The 18,191-nt window shown below is 45.7% G+C and overlaps 6 protein-coding genes across 6 annotated transcripts, besides 2 other annotated features; 2 read left to right on the top strand and 4 right to left on the bottom strand.

Moving 5' to 3' along the window:
* Positions 1–230: 230 nt before the first annotated feature.
* On the top strand, positions 231–3,240 carry TSTA_047170 (small nucleolar ribonucleoprotein complex subunit, putative; the record flags this gene model as incomplete). The annotated part of the gene is made up of 4 exons (XM_002485174.1): positions 231–404; positions 462–489; positions 550–1,520; positions 1,546–3,240. 4 exons carry the CDS (start codon positions 231–233, stop codon positions 3,238–3,240), a joined length of 2,868 nt encoding a protein of 955 aa, XP_002485219.1.
* Positions 3,241–4,140: 900 nt separating this feature from the next.
* On the top strand, positions 4,141–4,732 carry TSTA_047160 (uncharacterized protein; the record flags this gene model as incomplete). The annotated part of the gene is made up of 2 exons (XM_002485173.1): positions 4,141–4,229; positions 4,318–4,732. 2 exons carry the CDS (start codon positions 4,141–4,143, stop codon positions 4,730–4,732), a joined length of 504 nt encoding a protein of 167 aa, XP_002485218.1.
* A 283-nt stretch (positions 4,733–5,015) lies between these two features.
* TSTA_047150 (G-patch domain protein (Spp2), putative) lies at positions 5,016–7,258 on the bottom strand (the record flags this gene model as incomplete). Its single annotated transcript, XM_002485172.1, has 2 exons — positions 5,016–5,227; positions 5,842–7,258. The coding sequence occupies 2 exons, from the start codon at positions 7,256–7,258 to the stop codon at positions 5,016–5,018; spliced, it is 1,629 nt and encodes a 542-aa protein (XP_002485217.1).
* Positions 7,259–7,689: 431 nt separating this feature from the next.
* TSTA_047140 (transposon, putative) lies at positions 7,690–9,431 on the bottom strand (the record flags this gene model as incomplete). The annotated part of the gene is made up of 2 exons (XM_002485171.1): positions 7,690–7,734; positions 7,869–9,431. 2 exons carry the CDS (start codon positions 9,429–9,431, stop codon positions 7,690–7,692), a joined length of 1,608 nt encoding a protein of 535 aa, XP_002485216.1.
* Positions 7,887–9,386: a mobile genetic element.
* A 217-nt stretch (positions 9,432–9,648) lies between the features above and the next one.
* Positions 9,649–10,050: a mobile genetic element.
* Positions 10,051–11,217: 1,167 nt separating this feature from the next.
* Positions 11,218–12,500, bottom strand: TSTA_047130 (uncharacterized protein). Its single transcript, XM_002485170.1, has 2 exons — positions 12,356–12,500; positions 11,218–12,280 (listed from the first exon to the last, which is right to left on the bottom strand). The coding sequence occupies exons 1-2, from the start codon at positions 12,425–12,427 to the stop codon at positions 11,327–11,329; spliced, it is 1,026 nt and encodes a 341-aa protein (XP_002485215.1). The 5' UTR covers positions 12,428–12,500; the 3' UTR covers positions 11,218–11,326.
* A 475-nt stretch (positions 12,501–12,975) lies between these two features.
* Positions 12,976–18,103, bottom strand: TSTA_047120 (MYB and HSA domain protein; the record flags this gene model as incomplete). The annotated part of the gene is made up of 5 exons (XM_002485169.1): positions 12,976–14,557; positions 14,613–14,770; positions 14,823–17,731; positions 17,835–17,978; positions 18,060–18,103. The coding sequence occupies 5 exons, from the start codon at positions 18,101–18,103 to the stop codon at positions 13,460–13,462; spliced, it is 4,353 nt and encodes a 1,450-aa protein (XP_002485214.1). The 3' UTR covers positions 12,976–13,459.
* Between the last annotated feature and the right edge of the window lie 88 nt (positions 18,104–18,191).

Below are 18,191 nucleotides of genomic sequence, written 5' to 3'. Positions count from 1 at the left end.
AGCAAAGCCTTTAAAATGTTCTCAAAAAAAAAAAGTCGGCCGCGATAGAAGAAATCGCATCTCAGCAAAACAGCCCAGGAGGCCATATTTCAGCAAGAGACGAGTATTAACTTTTTTCAAAATTTGACTGCATTTCTGGTTATCCTGTCTATTTTCATTTGGTTCGAAAGTGGGTAATGCGAACATAATTGAGTTGGGATCGACTTGTCAGGCGCCTGACCCAGTCCAATATGTCGAGAATCAGTGCGAAAACCACATTCGAGGCGTCGCGAACGCTGCATCCTATTTACACAGGAGGAAGCACATCGCTAGATGCCAGTGGTCGCATACTTGCATCATGTGTCGGAGAAGATGCACTTATTGTCGATCTCACTACAGGCGACCAGTTGGCCAGCTTGGAAGGTGTAAGTTGACAACCTATTGGATCTTCACTACAATTAGACTTACCGATAGTTGTGTAGGATGGAGAACTCATTACTAGCCTAGCAAGTAAGTCAATAGCTTCTCTACGGGTTTGCTGTAACTAACATCTTGCTCTCTCTACTTTAGTTACACCATCGGCGTCTCACGTTGTCGTTTGTTCAAGATCGATGTCCATGCGCTTTTACTCCCTGACACCTTTCAATATTGACGAAAAAGGACCCATAGAAACAACTCTACTAAGAACCGTCAAAGCACATACCTCTCCCGTGGTCACCACGGCTATCGATCCCACCGGAACTCTTTTAGCCACCGGAGGTGCCGACGGATCTATCAAAGTATGGGATATCAGGGGTGGGTTCATTACGCATACATTTCATGGACACGGGGGAGTGGTAACCGCACTCAATTTCTTCGAGGCTATTACAAACGTGGGCGAGCGCAATGGATCGAAGCGAACCAACAAGAAGCAAAATGATGACGACGGAGAGGCAGAAAGGTCAAGGACAATCCGGCTAGCGTCTGGTGATGAAGAGGGAAAAATGCGAGTCTGGGACTTGCACAAGAAAAAACCGATTGCTTCTTTGGAGTCGCATGTCTCCGTGGTGCGCAGTTTGTCCTACTCTCCAGTCGAAAATACTCTGCTTTCGGCTTCCCGCGACAAAACGGTTATAATTTGGGATGCGAAGACATGGAAAAGTCGTCGCATAATTCCTGTGTTAGAAAGTATAGAGTCCGCTGGATTTATTTCTGATACTAGTCTATGCTTCACTGGTGGCGAGAGAGGTGTTTTACGCATCTGGGATACCAATAGGGGAGGAGAAATAATCCAACAACAAGAAGAAGGCTCTGAAACCGACGCTATTATCACGACCCAGTACTCTTCCGAGTTGTCGTTTGTGGTTACTGTCCACGCAGATCAGACACTTCGACTCCACTCTATCGAGTCTTTGACCGATTATAAACCAGGCTCGTCATTAGAACCTTTGCCAGTTATCAGAAGGATTTCCGGAAACGATGATGAGGTCATCGACTTGGCTTATGTTGGTCCAGAGAGGTCTCTTCTAGCAATGGCGACGAATACTGAAAGCATTCGTGTTGTATCTATCACAGTTCCTGATAAAGACACGCAAAGTAACGGCAAAGGTGATAGCTACTTTGGAGCAGATGTCACATACTTGGAGGGTCACGACGATATCATTGTCTGCCTGGACGTCGACCCCCCCCGGTTATTGGCTGGCTACCGGCGCCAAAGATAACACAGCTCGTCTTTGGCGTCTTGATCCTGAAACTTCATCCTATACATGTGCAGCAATTCTTACAGGCCACGCTGAATCGCTGGGAGCAATTGCACTTCCCAGAACTCCACCTCCAGCTGGGTCAAAAGCTTATCTTGATCCATTGAACCATCCTCCAGCATTTCTCTTCACAGGCTCTCAAGATCGGACAATCAAGAAATGGGACACTAGCAAGTTGGGTATCTCCCAATCAACTCCCAAAGCAGCATATACCAGAAAAGCACACGAGAAAGATATCAACTCCTTGGACGTAAATTACACGGCAACCCTATTTGCTTCAGCTTCTCAGGATCGAACTGTGAAGATCTGGTCCGCAGAAGACGGATCAGTGGTTGGTATTCTTCGTGGTCACAAGCGAGGAGTATGGTCTGTCCGATTTTCACCCCGTGACATGCCAATCATTAGCTCAAATGCAGGCACCAGCACCAGCCGCGGATTGGTTGCAACAGGTTCAGGTGACAAAACCGTGAAAATCTGGAATTTGGCCGATTTTAGTTGCCTTCTCACATTTGAGGGTCACACAAACAGCGTCTTAAAGGTGATATGGCTGCCGCCTTCGCAGTTATCAACGGAAAATGATGCAGAAGATGGAGTTGACCCCAAGACACAGGACCGCACAGCAACTCGTCCACTCCTCGCCTCTTCTGCCGCAGATGGTTTGGTGAAGATCTGGTCCCCTTATAGTGGTGAGTCAGAGGCTAGTCTTGACAATCACACGGACAGAGTCTGGGCTCTCGCTTCTCCAACCCCTTCAGGATCGAGATCCGATGTCAAGTCACCATCAAGTTGTCCATACTCGCTGATTTCAGGAGCTGCTGATTCCACTGTCACGTTCTGGACGGACACGACATCCGCCACACTGACTGCTGCGGTCTCAGCTAATTCTGCTCGCATTGAGCAAGACCAGCAATTACAAAACTATATCCGTACTGGCGCATACAGAGAGGCCATCACACTCGCCCTTCAACTCAACCATCCTGCTCGACTACTTTCATTATTTACCGCTGCTATTGACGAAGTCGATGGAAAGAAGAGCGAAAATGATGGAAATGACAAGGACGCGGACTCTGCTGCATTAACAGGCAACAGCGCTGTGGACACAGTCCTACAGTCTCTCGATCAAGATAATCTATACCTTTTACTTCTCCGTCTCCGTGCCTGGAACACGAACGTGCGTACCGCCAAAGTCGCGCAACGCATCCTCTACACTCTAGTCCGGTCATACCCAGCATCAACATTCATTGAACTAGCCAACCGTCCGCCTCCAGCTGCGGTGACTCAAGGCCAAAGAAGTCGAAAGGATGTTAGTGGTCTGTCCTTGAAAGAGGTATTTAACGCCCTGTCGTCGTACACTGATCGACATTACCGACGGGTTGAAGAACTTGTCGATGAGAGCTATCTTGTGGAATGGATTCTTGATGAGATGGAGGGTGGTATGGGCTTAGTGTCTGGTCTATCTGCAGATAAGAATGGTGATAGTAGGTCTGGGCGTGAAGAGGATGTTATTATGCTCGAAGCATGAACAGCCAAAAAGTTCTTCCGGCGTTGCTTGATATGTTAAAAGGAGTTTTATGTGTATAGATACAGCTCATGGGCAATTGTATTGGATAATCAGTTACTAGTTAGGTATATATCGCGTTTGTATTATGCTTTTAGCATATTCATTGACATCCTCGCATGTTCTTTCACCTCACGGTCCGACAGGAACCTCACTACTTGATTTATTAAGTGTCTACTAGTCTTCCTGTAATGTTTCTTCCTGTGAGATACATGTAATCGAAATTCCAGGTTGTCATTAGTGGCTAGTTGTAGATGTCTTACTACTACCTTGTCACCGCTATACCTGTTCTAGATTATGTCGGGTGAGGTTACAACGATTAGGGAGTGGCGCAAAGACAGAAATATATTGTGCTCGAAAGTACGTAATATGGATAGTAGTGCTCCTGGTCTAAACTGCCACTTTTCAGAGTCTTATTTAGTAGCTCAGTAAAGGATACCTAGGTAGGAACTGACGATTGAAAGCTCTCCTGACTCTACCCCATGGATATCCACTAGATAGTGATGGATGAGATATCCGCGAAAGAGATACAGCTCCGGCATGATATTAATACTAGTTAGTACTATTACTTGGATTAGTCAACACAGGTATTGTATGTTATATTGGGGTTTTTTTGCTGCATTGTGAGCCCACGTGGTTTAATGTTATGGCTAAATGATTCATTTCGTACGGATTCATCGGATGAGATTTCCCTCTGCAATAATGTTCAGGTGGTGGGTAAGTAAAAGGATTTGTTGGAAATTGGGACTTCATAATAGATAGGTCCTTCGATCAGGCTACAGTATAAATACCCTTCGATTGACTGTCACAAGCATTGCAAGTTGTTCAGGATATGAGTTGTACATCAACAGATATTCAGCCATCATGAAAGCTGCCACAGCTTTCCTCACCTCCTTGGCCGCTCTTGCGAGTGCCCAACTGATTGATCTGGAAACAGGCAAGAAAGTATCAATGTAGGGAATCGAACTCTATCCTATTCTAAACCCATCAGGGTGAGTCCGTCGAGGACAGAAAGCTTACATTACTCTCGACAATGAATAGTGCAGATTATTCCTTGCTTATGCCCGTGGCCGTTCGCGAACCTGAGGACAATTCCACCGGTTTAGAACCTCGAGACTGGTACGGCGTCAAAGGCTACTTTTACTCCCCCAACTGTGGCAAGGATGGAAGTTGGGATGGGTATACCTGGACAAACATTGGAAGCGGATGCTACGGCTCTTGGGAGAACAATCAAGTCAAGGACCTATGGTCTGTTGAATGGGGAGTATTAGATGATCTGAAGAAAAAGGTCTATTGCACGGATCCTTATTTCAAGCTCTATCTACAACTGTTCCACGGCTGTACTAATTGCAATTGTGGTTTTGAACCAAACAATAATGAGATGGATGGCAACTATGGCTGCGCAAAGTTGGGGGAGAGCATCAAATCCTGGAGGCTGGCTTGTGCGCCGCCATAGAGGAGATAAAGCAAAGAATTTGGATGGATATTGAGATCATGTAAACTATTCAAGTGATACCTATAGAGGTTACGAGTAAAGCGAGCAGAGACGATGGCCAGGGATGTGGAAAACTACAGGTATCCTCAGCATTCACCTTACTGTATGAACTTTGGGAATTTGCCTATTCTACAGGAACCTATTCCACATATGTTTAAGTCAAGTCTGAATCGATTCCTTTATTTTATATTTCAAGTTATATCAAAACATCCAGGGATATAACCATAACCGGAACTCAACAACATCACGTCAAAACCCCGTAGGTTTTACCCTGCTCTTCAAGTTCCTCATCCTTGTCAATATAGTCCTCAAGCTTCTGTTCGTCTTTCTTCAAATCGCCTTCAAGCTTGTGTATTTCGCTCTCTTTCTTTGCTTGTGGCGGTGCTGGCTTTCCATCCTGCTCACTATGATGTCTATGATGAAAGACCTTATCGAAAGCGCTGGTATGATGTGGTTCTGAGAGATATTAGAATAGCTTAGAGATTGAGATATGTAATTGAAGTGCATCAGAATGTGTTTTTACCTGCAGACATGATTATGAATTGTCCAAAGCTCAAATATATGTGATCAGATATTTTCAGTCTTGGGAGCAGTTTGAAATGATACTTTATCTGGAGCAATTTGATTCTACCTTTGATTATTTATATGGAAAATAACAGATGTAGAGCGCAGTATTACTATTACCATATAGGGCTGTGGCCTACAATGAGAAGTGGCCATCTCACGGAACCTAAAACAGATTCTTCTCAGCCGCAGAAACTTTCTCGTCTTCCTGGACATTGCATTGCTGCGTTTCAATCTCTGCTAGAATGCCGCTTCATTGCGATCTATAACTGCTAAAAGTGTATAACCATCTCTGAGTGTGAGTTTAGGAATTGGGAGTACCCCACGAGGCTGTTGTATATGCCATGCCATTCATGTATATAGCACTGTGACTAATCTTTTTTGTGGTATCCTGCCTATCTTGATTCTAACAACGAAAAAAGCTCTGTCGCAGCATCATGTTCTGCGAAACAATGTCAAATGCAATTTTTACAATCATCTGTGGCGATCCGTATCCCTATCTCTACGGTCAGAATCACGATCTCGGTCTCTAGTGCGATGATAATCTTGACCCCGTCTCGAGTGACCGGAATCACGATGACTTCGTTCTCTCGATCGAGGTCTGCTCTTATAATCACTATCAGCTCTATCGCGGTACCGTCGATGATCTCGGGAAGACCTCTTATCATCGTCATCATCATCATAGCGACGGCTTCGACGGTCATGAGCTCCAGAGGATAGACTTCGATCTTGTCGTGAGGTAGACGACTTTCCGTGCCGCCTGCTTCGATCGCGGTCTGAATCACTCTCGTCGTCATAACGGCGTGTCCGGCCTTTATCCCGGCCGTTAATAGTAGATGGACGAGATGAGTGACCATCCGATCTCCCATTTGCTTTTCTTTCACTAGCCTCCTTTTGACGGAGTTTGAACTCTTCCTCAGTTAAATGTTCACCTGTCATCTTACTTTTCATGACGACCGGCATGTAGACCCCTTCCGTATTTCCACTACCATCGCCACCCTTCCTAGAACCTTTGCGCATTGCGGCTTTTCCCCATGCACCAATTTCAACTTCGGCACCTTTGGCACCTCCAATATCTTTAGCGCCAATTCCTAGAAACCCGGGCCGCCGCTGAGGAACACGAGCCTCGTTCGCAGCGCTGGTATTTCCATAATTTCCTCGTCCAATAGCCTGACCTTCCTTCCAGCCCATACCTCTTAATAAGGCTGCGCCAAACTCTTCAACCGGGACCGCATCGTAGGCATCCAGGCTCGCCTGATCAGGACGTGTAGCAACATCTGCCCGAAAAGAGCTCGTTTCGTCGTAGCGGCTTCCTGCTGTGGTTGATGCGATGACTATATCGGACCGCCTTACCTTATCGCCGCCTTCACTCTCACGAATGAGTGCCTGCAGCGCAATCTCATCTTGAGTAAGAGGTGCACGAGGATCGTTTTCAGACGTAGGTACAGCGTCTTCCATAGGCACGTCCGCTTCCTTCTCATCAGTGACATTCCCGGCAGTCGCAGTTTTTGCCGGGGCAAGACTAAGACCGTAGGACATACTGGGCGTCTCGGTTTCTACAACAGCCACATTTCCAGCAGCCTGCACCTCCTGTGGGAGTAGATTTTTACCCCTGCGATTGGTTCCCGGTCGATCGCGCCAATTATTCTTGCTTTCTACTTTGATGACAAGAGGTTCTTTCTTTGATGCCGTATTCTTGCTGATTGCCCCACCCATGGCGAAACCCGTTACCTCCTCGGCAACAGGTACTTCTTCTTCCTCTTCGGAATCGTCATGACTTATATGTTGGCGATGTCTCAGCGATGAGCTAACACGTGGTCTTGCATTTTGCGGGATGTTGGGCGGCTTTCTAGACGCGTTTGAGAACGATACGGAGAAAGGCTTCCCTGGCGTACCAAAGCTACCTTGTTTCGACGGAAGCATGTTGTCGGATGCGCTCAATGCAAAACGATATGATTTATTTAGTGAGATGTTATGCCGATATTCGCGTCAGCTGTTATAGCTCCAGGTCCCGTCCACAGGAAGAGTGAAGGCGTATCTAATGATCGTAATCCAGAGCTTTTCCGCAACAGTGGCGATCCCGGCCAAGTTCTAACCACATACCGTGAATTGATAGTAACTTAGTTTGCCATATGCCGCATGTAGATTCGCATCAACGGATTTTGTACACAAAATGTGAAAATCAAAACCAGATCGTGGTCTTGGATGTCTGTATGGCAAAAGTGTTCAAAATGAATCCGCAAACTTATTGGGCTTCAGTTTATCTTATCGCAGGTCACGGGACTCTGCCCGATAACTAGTGGTTAATGATGTCAGGTCTGCTTACGTAATATGGATATAGTAAGTTAACATAGTTAATTAACAAGCGAGTTGGCCACTTTTCCCGAAATCGCCGCGCTCTATTGATTTCAAACCTCAATTTCTAACCCACATACAAATTATATACAAAAAATTAACTACTAGTACGATTAGGACATCTAGTTATTTTATGTCCTTCAATACCGCAACCACTGCAGCAAAATTGACGTCGTACAGGTGGACGAGAGACTGGAAGCTCAGGCTCGGCCGGACCGGTAGTAACAGCTTGAGATACTTCAATCTGACCTTGTACAAGCGCCTGGGCTTCCTCTCTAGTAATTCCTTGCTCATGAGATATTTGCTTCGCCTTCTCATGTGCAGCCCGCAGATCATGGAGTTCCTTCTGTGCAATTGTAAGCTTATTAATACTCATCTCATAAGCATTTGACGCCCGTGTAAACACTTCATCAATAACCTCAGATGAACTTCTTGTATGCCGGCTTATTCGCTTCTTAATTGTAGTCATTTGGCGCTTGAATTGATGTGGATTTTGAGGGGTTTGTAAGCAGGATGATTGTGTATCACTTGATCGACTTGGAGGGGGTGTTGGAGTCTTCAATTGGATAGTAAGCTGTTGATAAACTCGATCTGTATTGAATGGTACTAATCCAGTTGCTGCAAAGCTATTCCGAACACTTTGAGCTTTATATGCCATCGTACGAGCTGCTGGAAATGTAGTGAGAAAGTCGATTTTGTCAATGTGATTGAATCCAAGCCTCATTCGCTGCTCAACAAGCTGTCCATAATGTCGCTTTAAAACAGCAAAACAGCCAACATCAAGAGGCTGTAAAAGATGTGAAGAATGAGGAGGCATACAGACTGGAATAATATTATTCTCAGTGCATGTACGGTCAAATTCAGCAGTTAAATGGCTTCCGTGACCATCAAGAATCAACATTCGATATTTTCCCAATGTACGGTCATTAGTAAGAGGAATAAAATGAGTTTTAAGCCATTCTAATCCAATCTTATCCGTTGTCCATCCATTATCACTGATATTGATTCTCCAGTCATCTGGAAGATCCTCAAACCAGCCTAATCGAGCATATTTCTTTGCCTTAAAAATAATATATGAAGGCAAGGCCCATCCAATTGAATTAACTGCCTCAATTGCAGTTACCCATTCTCGATTACCAGGCTGTAATAGCTTTGGCCGAGCATATCGATCACTTCCTGTTATAACCTTTGCAGTAGCGCAGAGTCCCATTGCAAAGCCAGTCTCATCAAAGTTATAGATATCTTCTTGTAAGATTCCATACTCTAATATAACCTCTCGTACGCGATCAAAATATTCTTGGATTATCTTTGGATCTTCACATTTGGCGCGCTCATAGTTATAGTTCCGTGAGAATTTTGATTCAATCTCTGGGCGACGTTTGACAAGATTGTATACCCAATTTTCTCCAACATATTGGTTTCCGCGTTGTGAAAGAAGATAATCAGCCATCTCTCGTACAAGAGAGGGTCGAGTAGGTAATCCACGTTTATCTAGATCCAAGATCCATCTAACAAGCGATTCCTCCTCAGATTGAGTTAATTTATGGCCATTGGCGCGTATTTCAGCTCGATATGTCATGCCATTTAGTCTGTTTTGAAGTGTTGACCGTGAGACATTATAGATCTCTGCTGCTTTTCGTATAGAGTGTATTTTTTCATTTTTCAAATCGGAAATAGCTAACAAGATTCGTCCCTCTTGTTCAGCTGAATTTTTTGAATTTTTATTGCGAATTGGTGGCATATTGACGTGTTGAATTATGTAGAATCAATATAGAGTGCGTTTTCGGGAAAAGTGGCCAACTCGCTTGTTGATTACGTTAACGTAATCGGACACTGAGTGGATCGCTGCTCCAGGCCACATCAAAATATTCCAAACATTTCTATACACCAATCTTCAACGCGTCAATATGCCACCAATTCGTACAGGAAGTACACAAAGTTCGAGCAATCAATAGGGCAGGATACTACTTGCTATATCCGATTCAAAAAATGGAAGAATTCGATCTATTCGTCAAACTGTACAGATATATGATGTTCAATTTACAACTCTTCAACGTTGACTTACCGACACTCAATATAGAGGTGAAAAACGCGCTAATGGACATATATTGACTCAATATGAAGAGGAATTTCTTCTAAAATGGATCCTTGATCTTGATAAACGTGGATTACCTCCCCGACCATCTCTTGGACAAGATGTTGCTGATCTTCTTCTTTCCCAACATGGAAATAAACACGTTAGTGAGAGATGGGTTTATCGATTTGTTGACCGGCATCCGGAAGTCAAACTACGATTTTCACGAAGATATAACTACGAGCGGGCAAAATTTGAGAGTTTTAAGATAATCCGAGAGCATTTTTAACCGCATACGAGAGGTCATACAGGAATAAGGGATCTTATCAGAAGATATATACAATTTTGATGAGACTGGCTTTGCTATGGGCCTCTGTGCTTCTGCGAAGGTCATTACAATCGATATAGAGGGCCTAATCTATTAAAGCAACCGGATTAGTGTCATTTAATCCGGATCATGTTTATCAAAAGCTTACAGTTCAGCTTCGGACCCCAACACCGCCTAGTCGATCAAGCAATTCACAATCTTCCTACCTACAGACACTTCAAAATCCACGTCAATTTAAGCACCAAATAACAACAATGAAGAAGCTAATCAAGAGGCGTACGGCAAGCCCATTAGAGACAATTAATCCGGCGATAAACCGGATATCCAAAACGTACGAAATGAGTATCAATAAGCTTCTAATTGTACGGAAAGACGTGCATGATTTACAGACTACAAATGAGAAATAGAAGAAAAACATAAAAGACTCAGAGCTCAGTTATCTCACAAAGGATCTCTTACAGCGCAGGAAGCCCAGGAACTAATAACTAGTCAAGATGAGGCATCTCAACCTATTCCGGCTACACCAGTCGAATCCAAACCTCAGGCCTCTCAATCACGCGTACGAGTGCCACCAAAGTGCAGTAGATGTGGGATTATCTGGCATAAAATCAATAGATACCCAAATTGTACTACTAGTTAAAACAATTATATTTATTTTATATGTGGGTTAGAAATTTAGGCTTGAAAATTCGTATAACGCGGTTTTTCCGGAGAAAGTGATCGGGTGGGTGTCCGATTACGTTAACCCTAAACATAACCTCAAAAGTTTCCCCTTAATCTTGCACTTATCCAAAATGCTCATTTGGTTATCCTAAAGTCAACACTTTCTACCCGAGGGCTGTTGCTTCGCATACTTAATTCCAGTCATCATCTGCCGACACGAAAAAGCATTCCTTTATCAACTGTTGGAATCCTCGTCGACAGGACTTTCTTGAGGTAAAAAAGAGAGCACAGCAGGAAGGAAAGCGGTTTCAAGGCTGGATGCAGCGATATGCCGGGTGCTTTCGTTGTTATAATCCGCAAGTCATTTACACCTCTCCTATTTAGTCTACATATTTGCTATCGGCAGATCGCCTTCAGGATGACCAGTCCATCTCATAGCCCTCGAACGCAAGGAGGTAGTTAACGCCATAGCTCACTTTGAGATTTTTGGGAGCAAACTTCATTATGGACTATATGACTGACTGAGCTACATGATAAACCTCTAACGCACATAATCACCGATCAAGGGTCTCTACCCCATTGTCCGAGGAACGACATGCTTCAAAAAGTAATCCTCCTTAGCCATCTTGACCGCGACAGCTGTCCACTCATCGAGATTTTCCTCTGGCAAACCCAAAGCGGCATTGTCGACACGCGGGTGTTGACCTGCCTCATCTGGGTAGAAAACTCGTGAATACAACAGCAGGCCAAAGCCTGTTCGATCACCGGCTTCAAGCATTACCTTTCCCTTCTCATAGCGCTCCTTGGCTGATTCCGTGGTGACTTTCCAATCATCACGACTGGTTCCAGTGACTCTTAGAAGAGACTCAAATATCTGTTGCTGACTGACCTTGAAAGACGAGATGCAGACAAAATCATTCTTGAACTGCGACAAATGCGGACTCTTATCGTTCTCATCATCCGGTAGAACCTTGAGTCCCAACAGATTGGCTACTCCACGACCAACTTGTGGCCAAGTAGTGGTATTGATCTGCTTAGCGCCGTCATCAAAGAAAGTGACAGCACGATTCTTAATATCAAACCCATAACTCCACGGACCGACAGACAAGCTATACTCATACCAAAAGCCAGTCGCCACACCAATCCACGAGCTCACTCCCAACTCCTCAATGAGTTTTCGATCTTTTGCCTTCACGACTCCAATCATAATGTCCCGATCGATTTGCTCATTGTTTTTGGAATTGCCAAACTCATTAGGCAGTATCCATTTCACGCCAGCTTCAGCAGCGGCTCTGCTGAGTTTTTCTGCTTCATCGGTTGCCCGGATGGACAAGGTGCAAATCAATGCATCTTGACCCTTGAGGGCTTCGACGATGGTACTAGGTTGGGAGTAATCAATCTTTTGAATAGAGTGTACGCCTGCTGGAACGGTATTGGTGCTCCCCTCACGGGTGAGGGCAGTGATTTTGTGTTTTCCATTTGCAACGAGAGCCTGGACGATGAATTTGCCGACTTGGCCTCCGGCCTATATACGATTGTGAGCGATTTAACATGGAACACACTGATAAGCGGTCGAAATAAGAGAAGTAGCAGGACTTACACCAACAATAGCGATATTTTCAAGATAGTTCTTGAAACCTGTTGGTTGGTCTTTGGCGTATCCGATGGCCATTGTTCTTAGACACAACCTCTATATCCGAGAAAGAAGTATCAAGTATTATAATCTCATTGTTCGGTAGCTGCTTTGCTATTTCATACAGAGGGAAACATCAGACCTTTATATACATTTGTCAACTCACTACAAAGACTAATATTGTTCTATCTAGCTATACTAGACTCTGATTATCAGCGGAACCTCTCCAGCGAAATCCGTAGGAATCTTGCAAGAAATCCGTTCGAAAACGCCCAAAAGCCACATGGGCCTCTCAGCTCCGATTTCATTCTCAAGCCCTAACTACACTAAGTACGACATCGAGCACGTATATTTAGCAAATTCTGCTACCTACTGAATCGGGTTTCGGAGATAAATGCCACTGTTGAGATGGTTAACGACGCTATTTCCGCGAAAAAGGGAATGGATGGTCGGGATTCGGTGATGTATATAAGTGGGAAATTCATTTTCGAAATCCTTTTCTCTGGCTCAGGAAAGTTTCTTCACAGCTCGGACATGTAACTAGCTATGGAAAGCAATCTTGGAATACTTAGGTAGGACTGAATATAATAATTGCGGCCTCCTTTCAACTGACTCAATTGTATCATGTTCTAGTACCCGCCATAGCCAGACTATATAAGTTATTTCAACACGACTAATCATACAGATAAAATAAACGGACTTTTCCCCTTGTGGAGGGAAAAAGAGAATGATACTGGGACCAAGGCCAACCCAAGAAATACCACCCACACATTAAAACGCCAGAAACCAATTGGTCGACAGAGACCAATATACATCTAGTCCGTAACAGGTGAAGAAAGGGCAGGGTTATTGTAAACGCATAAAGGGAGGTATAAAAAAGGGGATGAAAGAAGAATGATTAAACTCGTGGTTCGGGGGAAGAAATCAGGAGGAATTTGCTAAGAGGAGTCCGGGTGTTAAGCATGAGGAATCGTAGGTGACATAAATCGTATAGGGAAGTAAAAGGAACTGATACCGGGGAACGACATGCGAGGATACATGGTTTGTTCCCGGGCGTTGATGAAAGACAGCTTAGTTGGTGGCCATCTGTGCTGCAGGAGGATGAGGGCTTTGATTTGCCCCTGGAATGGGTGTCTGAAGGCTTCCACTGCGTTGAGTCTGAGGCGTAGCGCTTCGGCTTTGCTGTGGGAGAACACTCCCATTCATAGACGGCGAGCTTGTAACTGGTACCCGGTTCTGCTGATTGGGTTGGGCCACTCTCATCATCGGCGAAAACTGGGCTTGAGAATTTTGCATCCCAACGTTACCATTTGCTTGCGGAGAGCCTTGGAAATTGGGATCCGGGGTCATATGGAAGTTAGCTGGAATGGAGCCCACGTTTCCCACGGCAGCATTCATTGCAGCTTGCGTCATGCGCTGTTGCTGTTGCTGGTATACATGAAGCCTCTCGGTTGCGAGCTTGGCGACCTGCTCGGGGGACAAATTAGGATGAGACCTTTGTATTTGGTTTTGAATGTTTGTTATTGTAGGAACAACGCCACTCGAGAGATGATTTGGCTGGCCCATACGCGGTGATGCTGTGGGTACGCCTTGTGCATTGTTGTACGGCGAAGAGCTGCCCATCCCTCCAGCTGCTTGCATAGCTGCAAGCATGGCCGCATTATTAGGATTTCCATTGATTCCTTGGACGCTAATATTTGGCGAACCTTGTTGGCCGAACTGCTGTGGGTTATGGAATTGTTGTTGGCCAGCCTGCGGCACCTGTTGGTTCTGCTGCTGTCGAGATTGTAGAAGACGTTGTTGTTCCTGAAGCCGACTAGCCTCACGAATTACCCTTGCATTATCGGGAGAACCTTGTATGGGTATTCCCGACCGAGCTACCATTTGCTGAGGCATGCCTTGCTGTGGAACTATCTTCACACTCATTGCATTTGGCGGCATAGGGCTACTCATAGGTCTTCCATTCGGCAAACTTTGCATTGGCATGGCATTACCGTGATTTATGTTTGCATTTGGAGGCATGCCATTGACCACAGCATTCTGTGCAGCTCCAGGTACGGGTTGGGAACCAGCAGGCTGTACGCCATTCGGTGTTCGAGCAACAACGCCAGCCATCGTAGCTGCTTGTTGATTCGGCAGTTGTCCAGCACGTTGTGCGGCCAGATTAGCCTGAAGGAGAGGATTAACGAATGACACCGGAATATAGAGGAATATAAGTTCTTACCCTCTGTTGTGCAATCATCTGTTGGCGGTACTGTTCCTGTCTCTCCTGGAGCTTTTGCTCACGCTCATATTTCAGCTTGCTAAAATCGGCTGGGTTAGTGATCGGAGGCTTCGGTTGATTTGCCTCATTCACTTTCCGTAAAGAGGCAAGGTGAGAAGCTTGTATCATGTTAGTCTCCTTCTGTATCCATATAACAACACTTGATCTTACCTTGTTGCTGCTTCTGAAGCATCGTCTCTCTCTTCTTCGCCAACTTCCGCATGGCATCCAGAAGAGCAAGATGGCGGGAAGCTCGACGGCGGTCAACACGTACGGGTTGGGTTGTTCTTCGGCGAACCAAAGGCTGGGCTGGGCCGGGAATACCTTGCTGCGCTTGTTGCTGTTGCTGCTGCTGTTGAGCGGCTTGCTGTTGAGCGATTATCGTACGTTGGGCGGCTTCCAACCGTTGGTGATATGCTCGGAAATATTGAGTCTTCGACATATCAGCAGGCAAGCCTTCAAGACCGACCCATCGCTCGAAGCATTCCCACGGTGTCCTACGCTCGGCACCAGAAGAGAACAGAGACGGAGATGATAAACAACTTGCTATGAGAGACCAATTGTAAGAGTAATCTTTAACAAGACGGCGGAGTTCATCATCCTCATTCAGCGTCCACTGAGATGACTGTCTCGACTCAAAGAATCCAACGGATGGCATCGGATACTCAGTGGGAGGTCGGAATGAATGGCCAGGGTGAATGCGATCGCGAATATGCTTATTCTCCGGACGGAAAAGAGCGACATCCGTTTGCTCCGGGGTGATATCTACAGTAGGAGTCTCCATGTGATCATCTTCGAGTGCGTAGTCGTATCTCGACTTTTTCCTTGCAGGCCCAACATCCCGAAAAGTGATTCGACCAGTCGAGAATTTTGAAACTGGCAAAACCTCGGTTTTCCAATCCGTATCAGCCTGAAACCTGAAGATTGGTAGTTGATTATCTGGCGAGATGCCAATAGGAGCATAAATTGGTAGTTCACCTAGTAATTTCTCTGATACAGGAGTGAAGTCGATGGAGAAGTTGAACTCTTCAGACCCAAGGGAAAATATAGCTGCTGGTGCAACGGTATCTCTAAAATCGGGCCGTGGTTCATCAAGGAAGCCCTCACTAGAAGATTCTTCCTCTGTAGAATGAATGAGATCAGGAGTAGGCTGAGAAACAGGACAAGAAATGTCCACAGGATTATCAACCATCATAGGATCACTATTCGTGTTGGTTGCATCGGAACGCCCAACCGATTTTGGTGACGGAGTCTTCGTGCGCACTCGGAGCTGAGCTCTGTGCTCTGGTTCACTCTGCACATATTCAGCACACCATTCGGCACAACTCTTCGCAGCTGCAATCTTCCACTTGCGCTCTTCCCTGAAATCTGTGCGCATCCATTTCATATGGTCGAGCAAGACATCCCAATGAGTGCCCTGTCGCAAAGGCTCCGCAGAGCGCTGCATTTGACGTAGTGGCCATCGATTAGAGTTCTGTAGAGCGTATATTCGACGAAGGGTGCGACAATCCATCTGCTCTTGGTATTCAAGAAGATGGTTAGCTGTACTCAGTGTCTTGTGGGCCGTGGCTAGGAGCGTTGAGATGTTCGAAGTACGAGGCGGTGAATAGGCCTTATTCTGGAATAACGTAAACAAATAATCTTGCTGCTCATTCAGTCCAGCTATCAAATCACCGGCCTGCTGGCGGATCAAAACAAGAGAATCATTCTTCTCGATTTGTTTCTTCGGAAAGACTACAGTAGAAAGTTTTGTTCGTTCCTTCTCTTGGTCTTTCTTCTGTTTGACTCTTGCTACAGAGGCAGGGCTTCCTTGAGATATGGGGGATCTGGGAGCGGAGGAATCGCGGGCGGCACCAGATAGCTGCCTTTCCAGTTGCCCAGATTTCGGAATTTCTCCCAGAATTTCGGAAACGGACTTGTGTCGAATGGCACCAGACGATACTCGAGTTGTCATTCTCTCCGGAATTGGTTGGACAACGACGTTTGTTGTGGAGGTAGAGGATAATCGCTTAGTAGCGGCTGCAGTCTCTTGTTCCATCTTTAGTTCTGTAGGAGCTGGTCCTGAAGGCATTCCGCGAGCTGCTTGACTCTCTGGAACAGCGGAAGATGTTGGTGAAAGCTTCTCCTCCTGTCCGGTCCTAGAAGGTTGAGCATCTTGTGTTTTGGGCTGATCGGTAGGGGGTGGAACCAATTGAGAAGGCGTGACATCTTCTTTGACAATCTGATTTGAGACGGGGTTGGGGCCCGGCTCCCCATGATCCCCAATCGCTTTACTCGCAGCTAATAACTGTGCGTTTCGCCTCAGTGACTGTGCTTCTTCAAACCGTAGCTGTTCATCAGGGGTCAAAGATGTCGTCACATCTAGAGCTTTGTCGGACGGCGTTGCATGCGCATTAACAACCGGCTTGGCTGATAGGGTTGCATGATCCTCAATCTCTCCAGACTCATCCGGACTCGTATCCGGAGATGCGGCGGGAGGTGCGGGGGTATTGGTGGAGTACGGCTCAATAGAAGAAGCAGGAGAAAGTGGTTGGTCTAAGTGAGCAGTGGTGCCTACTGCCAAAGATAATCTGCGACCTTGTTTGCTCTGAAGACTTGCTTCTGTGTGTTGTGGCGGTGCTGAAATGACTGTTTCTGAAGAAGGCTCGATAGCTTTGTCCTTGGGGCTCGGCCGAGTATGAGATGGGGAGGTGAAGGTGCTTGACACAGCATTTTCGTGCGTGCTTACTGGAGTTCCAGGTGTCGAAAAATGTGGTTTCGTGCTAATGGATGATGTCGAGGGCGCAGGAATATTGCTTCTTTGAGTGATGAGCGGCTTCGAGGTTGTTGACTCAACAATAGGCTGCTCGATCTCTGCGCGCGCATCCGGTTTTTGTACCTCGATCGATTTATCTTGCACATGTCCTTTTTCCTTGACAACACCCGGAATGGAGGATTCTGGTATCCGCTCTTGTTCCTCACTAGACACATCTAAAGTAGCAACCTCGCCGGCTCCAGGTGGAGCATGCGCTTGTACTCTTGTGACAATGTCGGCATAGTTTGGGAAAGGAGGGAGTGTAGCTTCATTGTAAAATCGACCCCTACCATTGCGGGTCAGTACGCAACCATGAAAAATAATTAAAATAAAGTCACGATAGACATCTATCATGTACGAGTAAAAAAAGGAAAGATAACGGAACATACTTGGAGAGATCGTTGGCGTCGAGGAACGCTTGCTTCTTTTGCTCGTAGAGGGTATCCGTGATAGCCCCGTCAATCGCGCCTAAGCATCCGACGGTCGCAAAATAGAGCTCACTCAGTTTTCGCTTTCGTGACTGCAAACATCGCCTGAAATTCACAGTTAGCGATATATGAACGTCGCATGCTGTATATTTTCAAGAAAATCGCTCGGAAAAATTTTTAACTTACGCTATCTCGTCGTTCTTGGAGCGAAGGAGCTCGTCGCGGAGCATCGAGTCTATCTCGACCACGCGTCATCCGATTAACGCGTGGTAAAAAATTAAGATCAGTAGAGCGATGTCATTCAGACCGAAAAAATCG

Source organism: Talaromyces stipitatus, genomic scaffold (assembly GCF_000003125.1).
Source record: "Talaromyces stipitatus ATCC 10500 scf_1105507295515 genomic scaffold, whole genome shotgun sequence".
NCBI classification, from domain to species: Eukaryota; Fungi; Ascomycota; class Eurotiomycetes; order Eurotiales; family Trichocomaceae; genus Talaromyces; species Talaromyces stipitatus.
This window is presented reverse-complemented; position numbering and strand designations above follow the sequence as displayed.

Excerpts from the sequence above, each read along its gene's own strand:
- TSTA_047130 (XM_002485170.1), bottom strand. The coding sequence starts at position 12,427 with ATGGCCATCGGATACGCCAAAGACCAACCAACAGGTTTCAAGAACTAT. Across the intron at positions 12,281-12,355 it reads AAAATATCGCTATTGTTGGT|GCCGGAGGCCAAGTCGGCAA; the intron begins GTAAGTCCTGCT and ends AATCGTATATAG.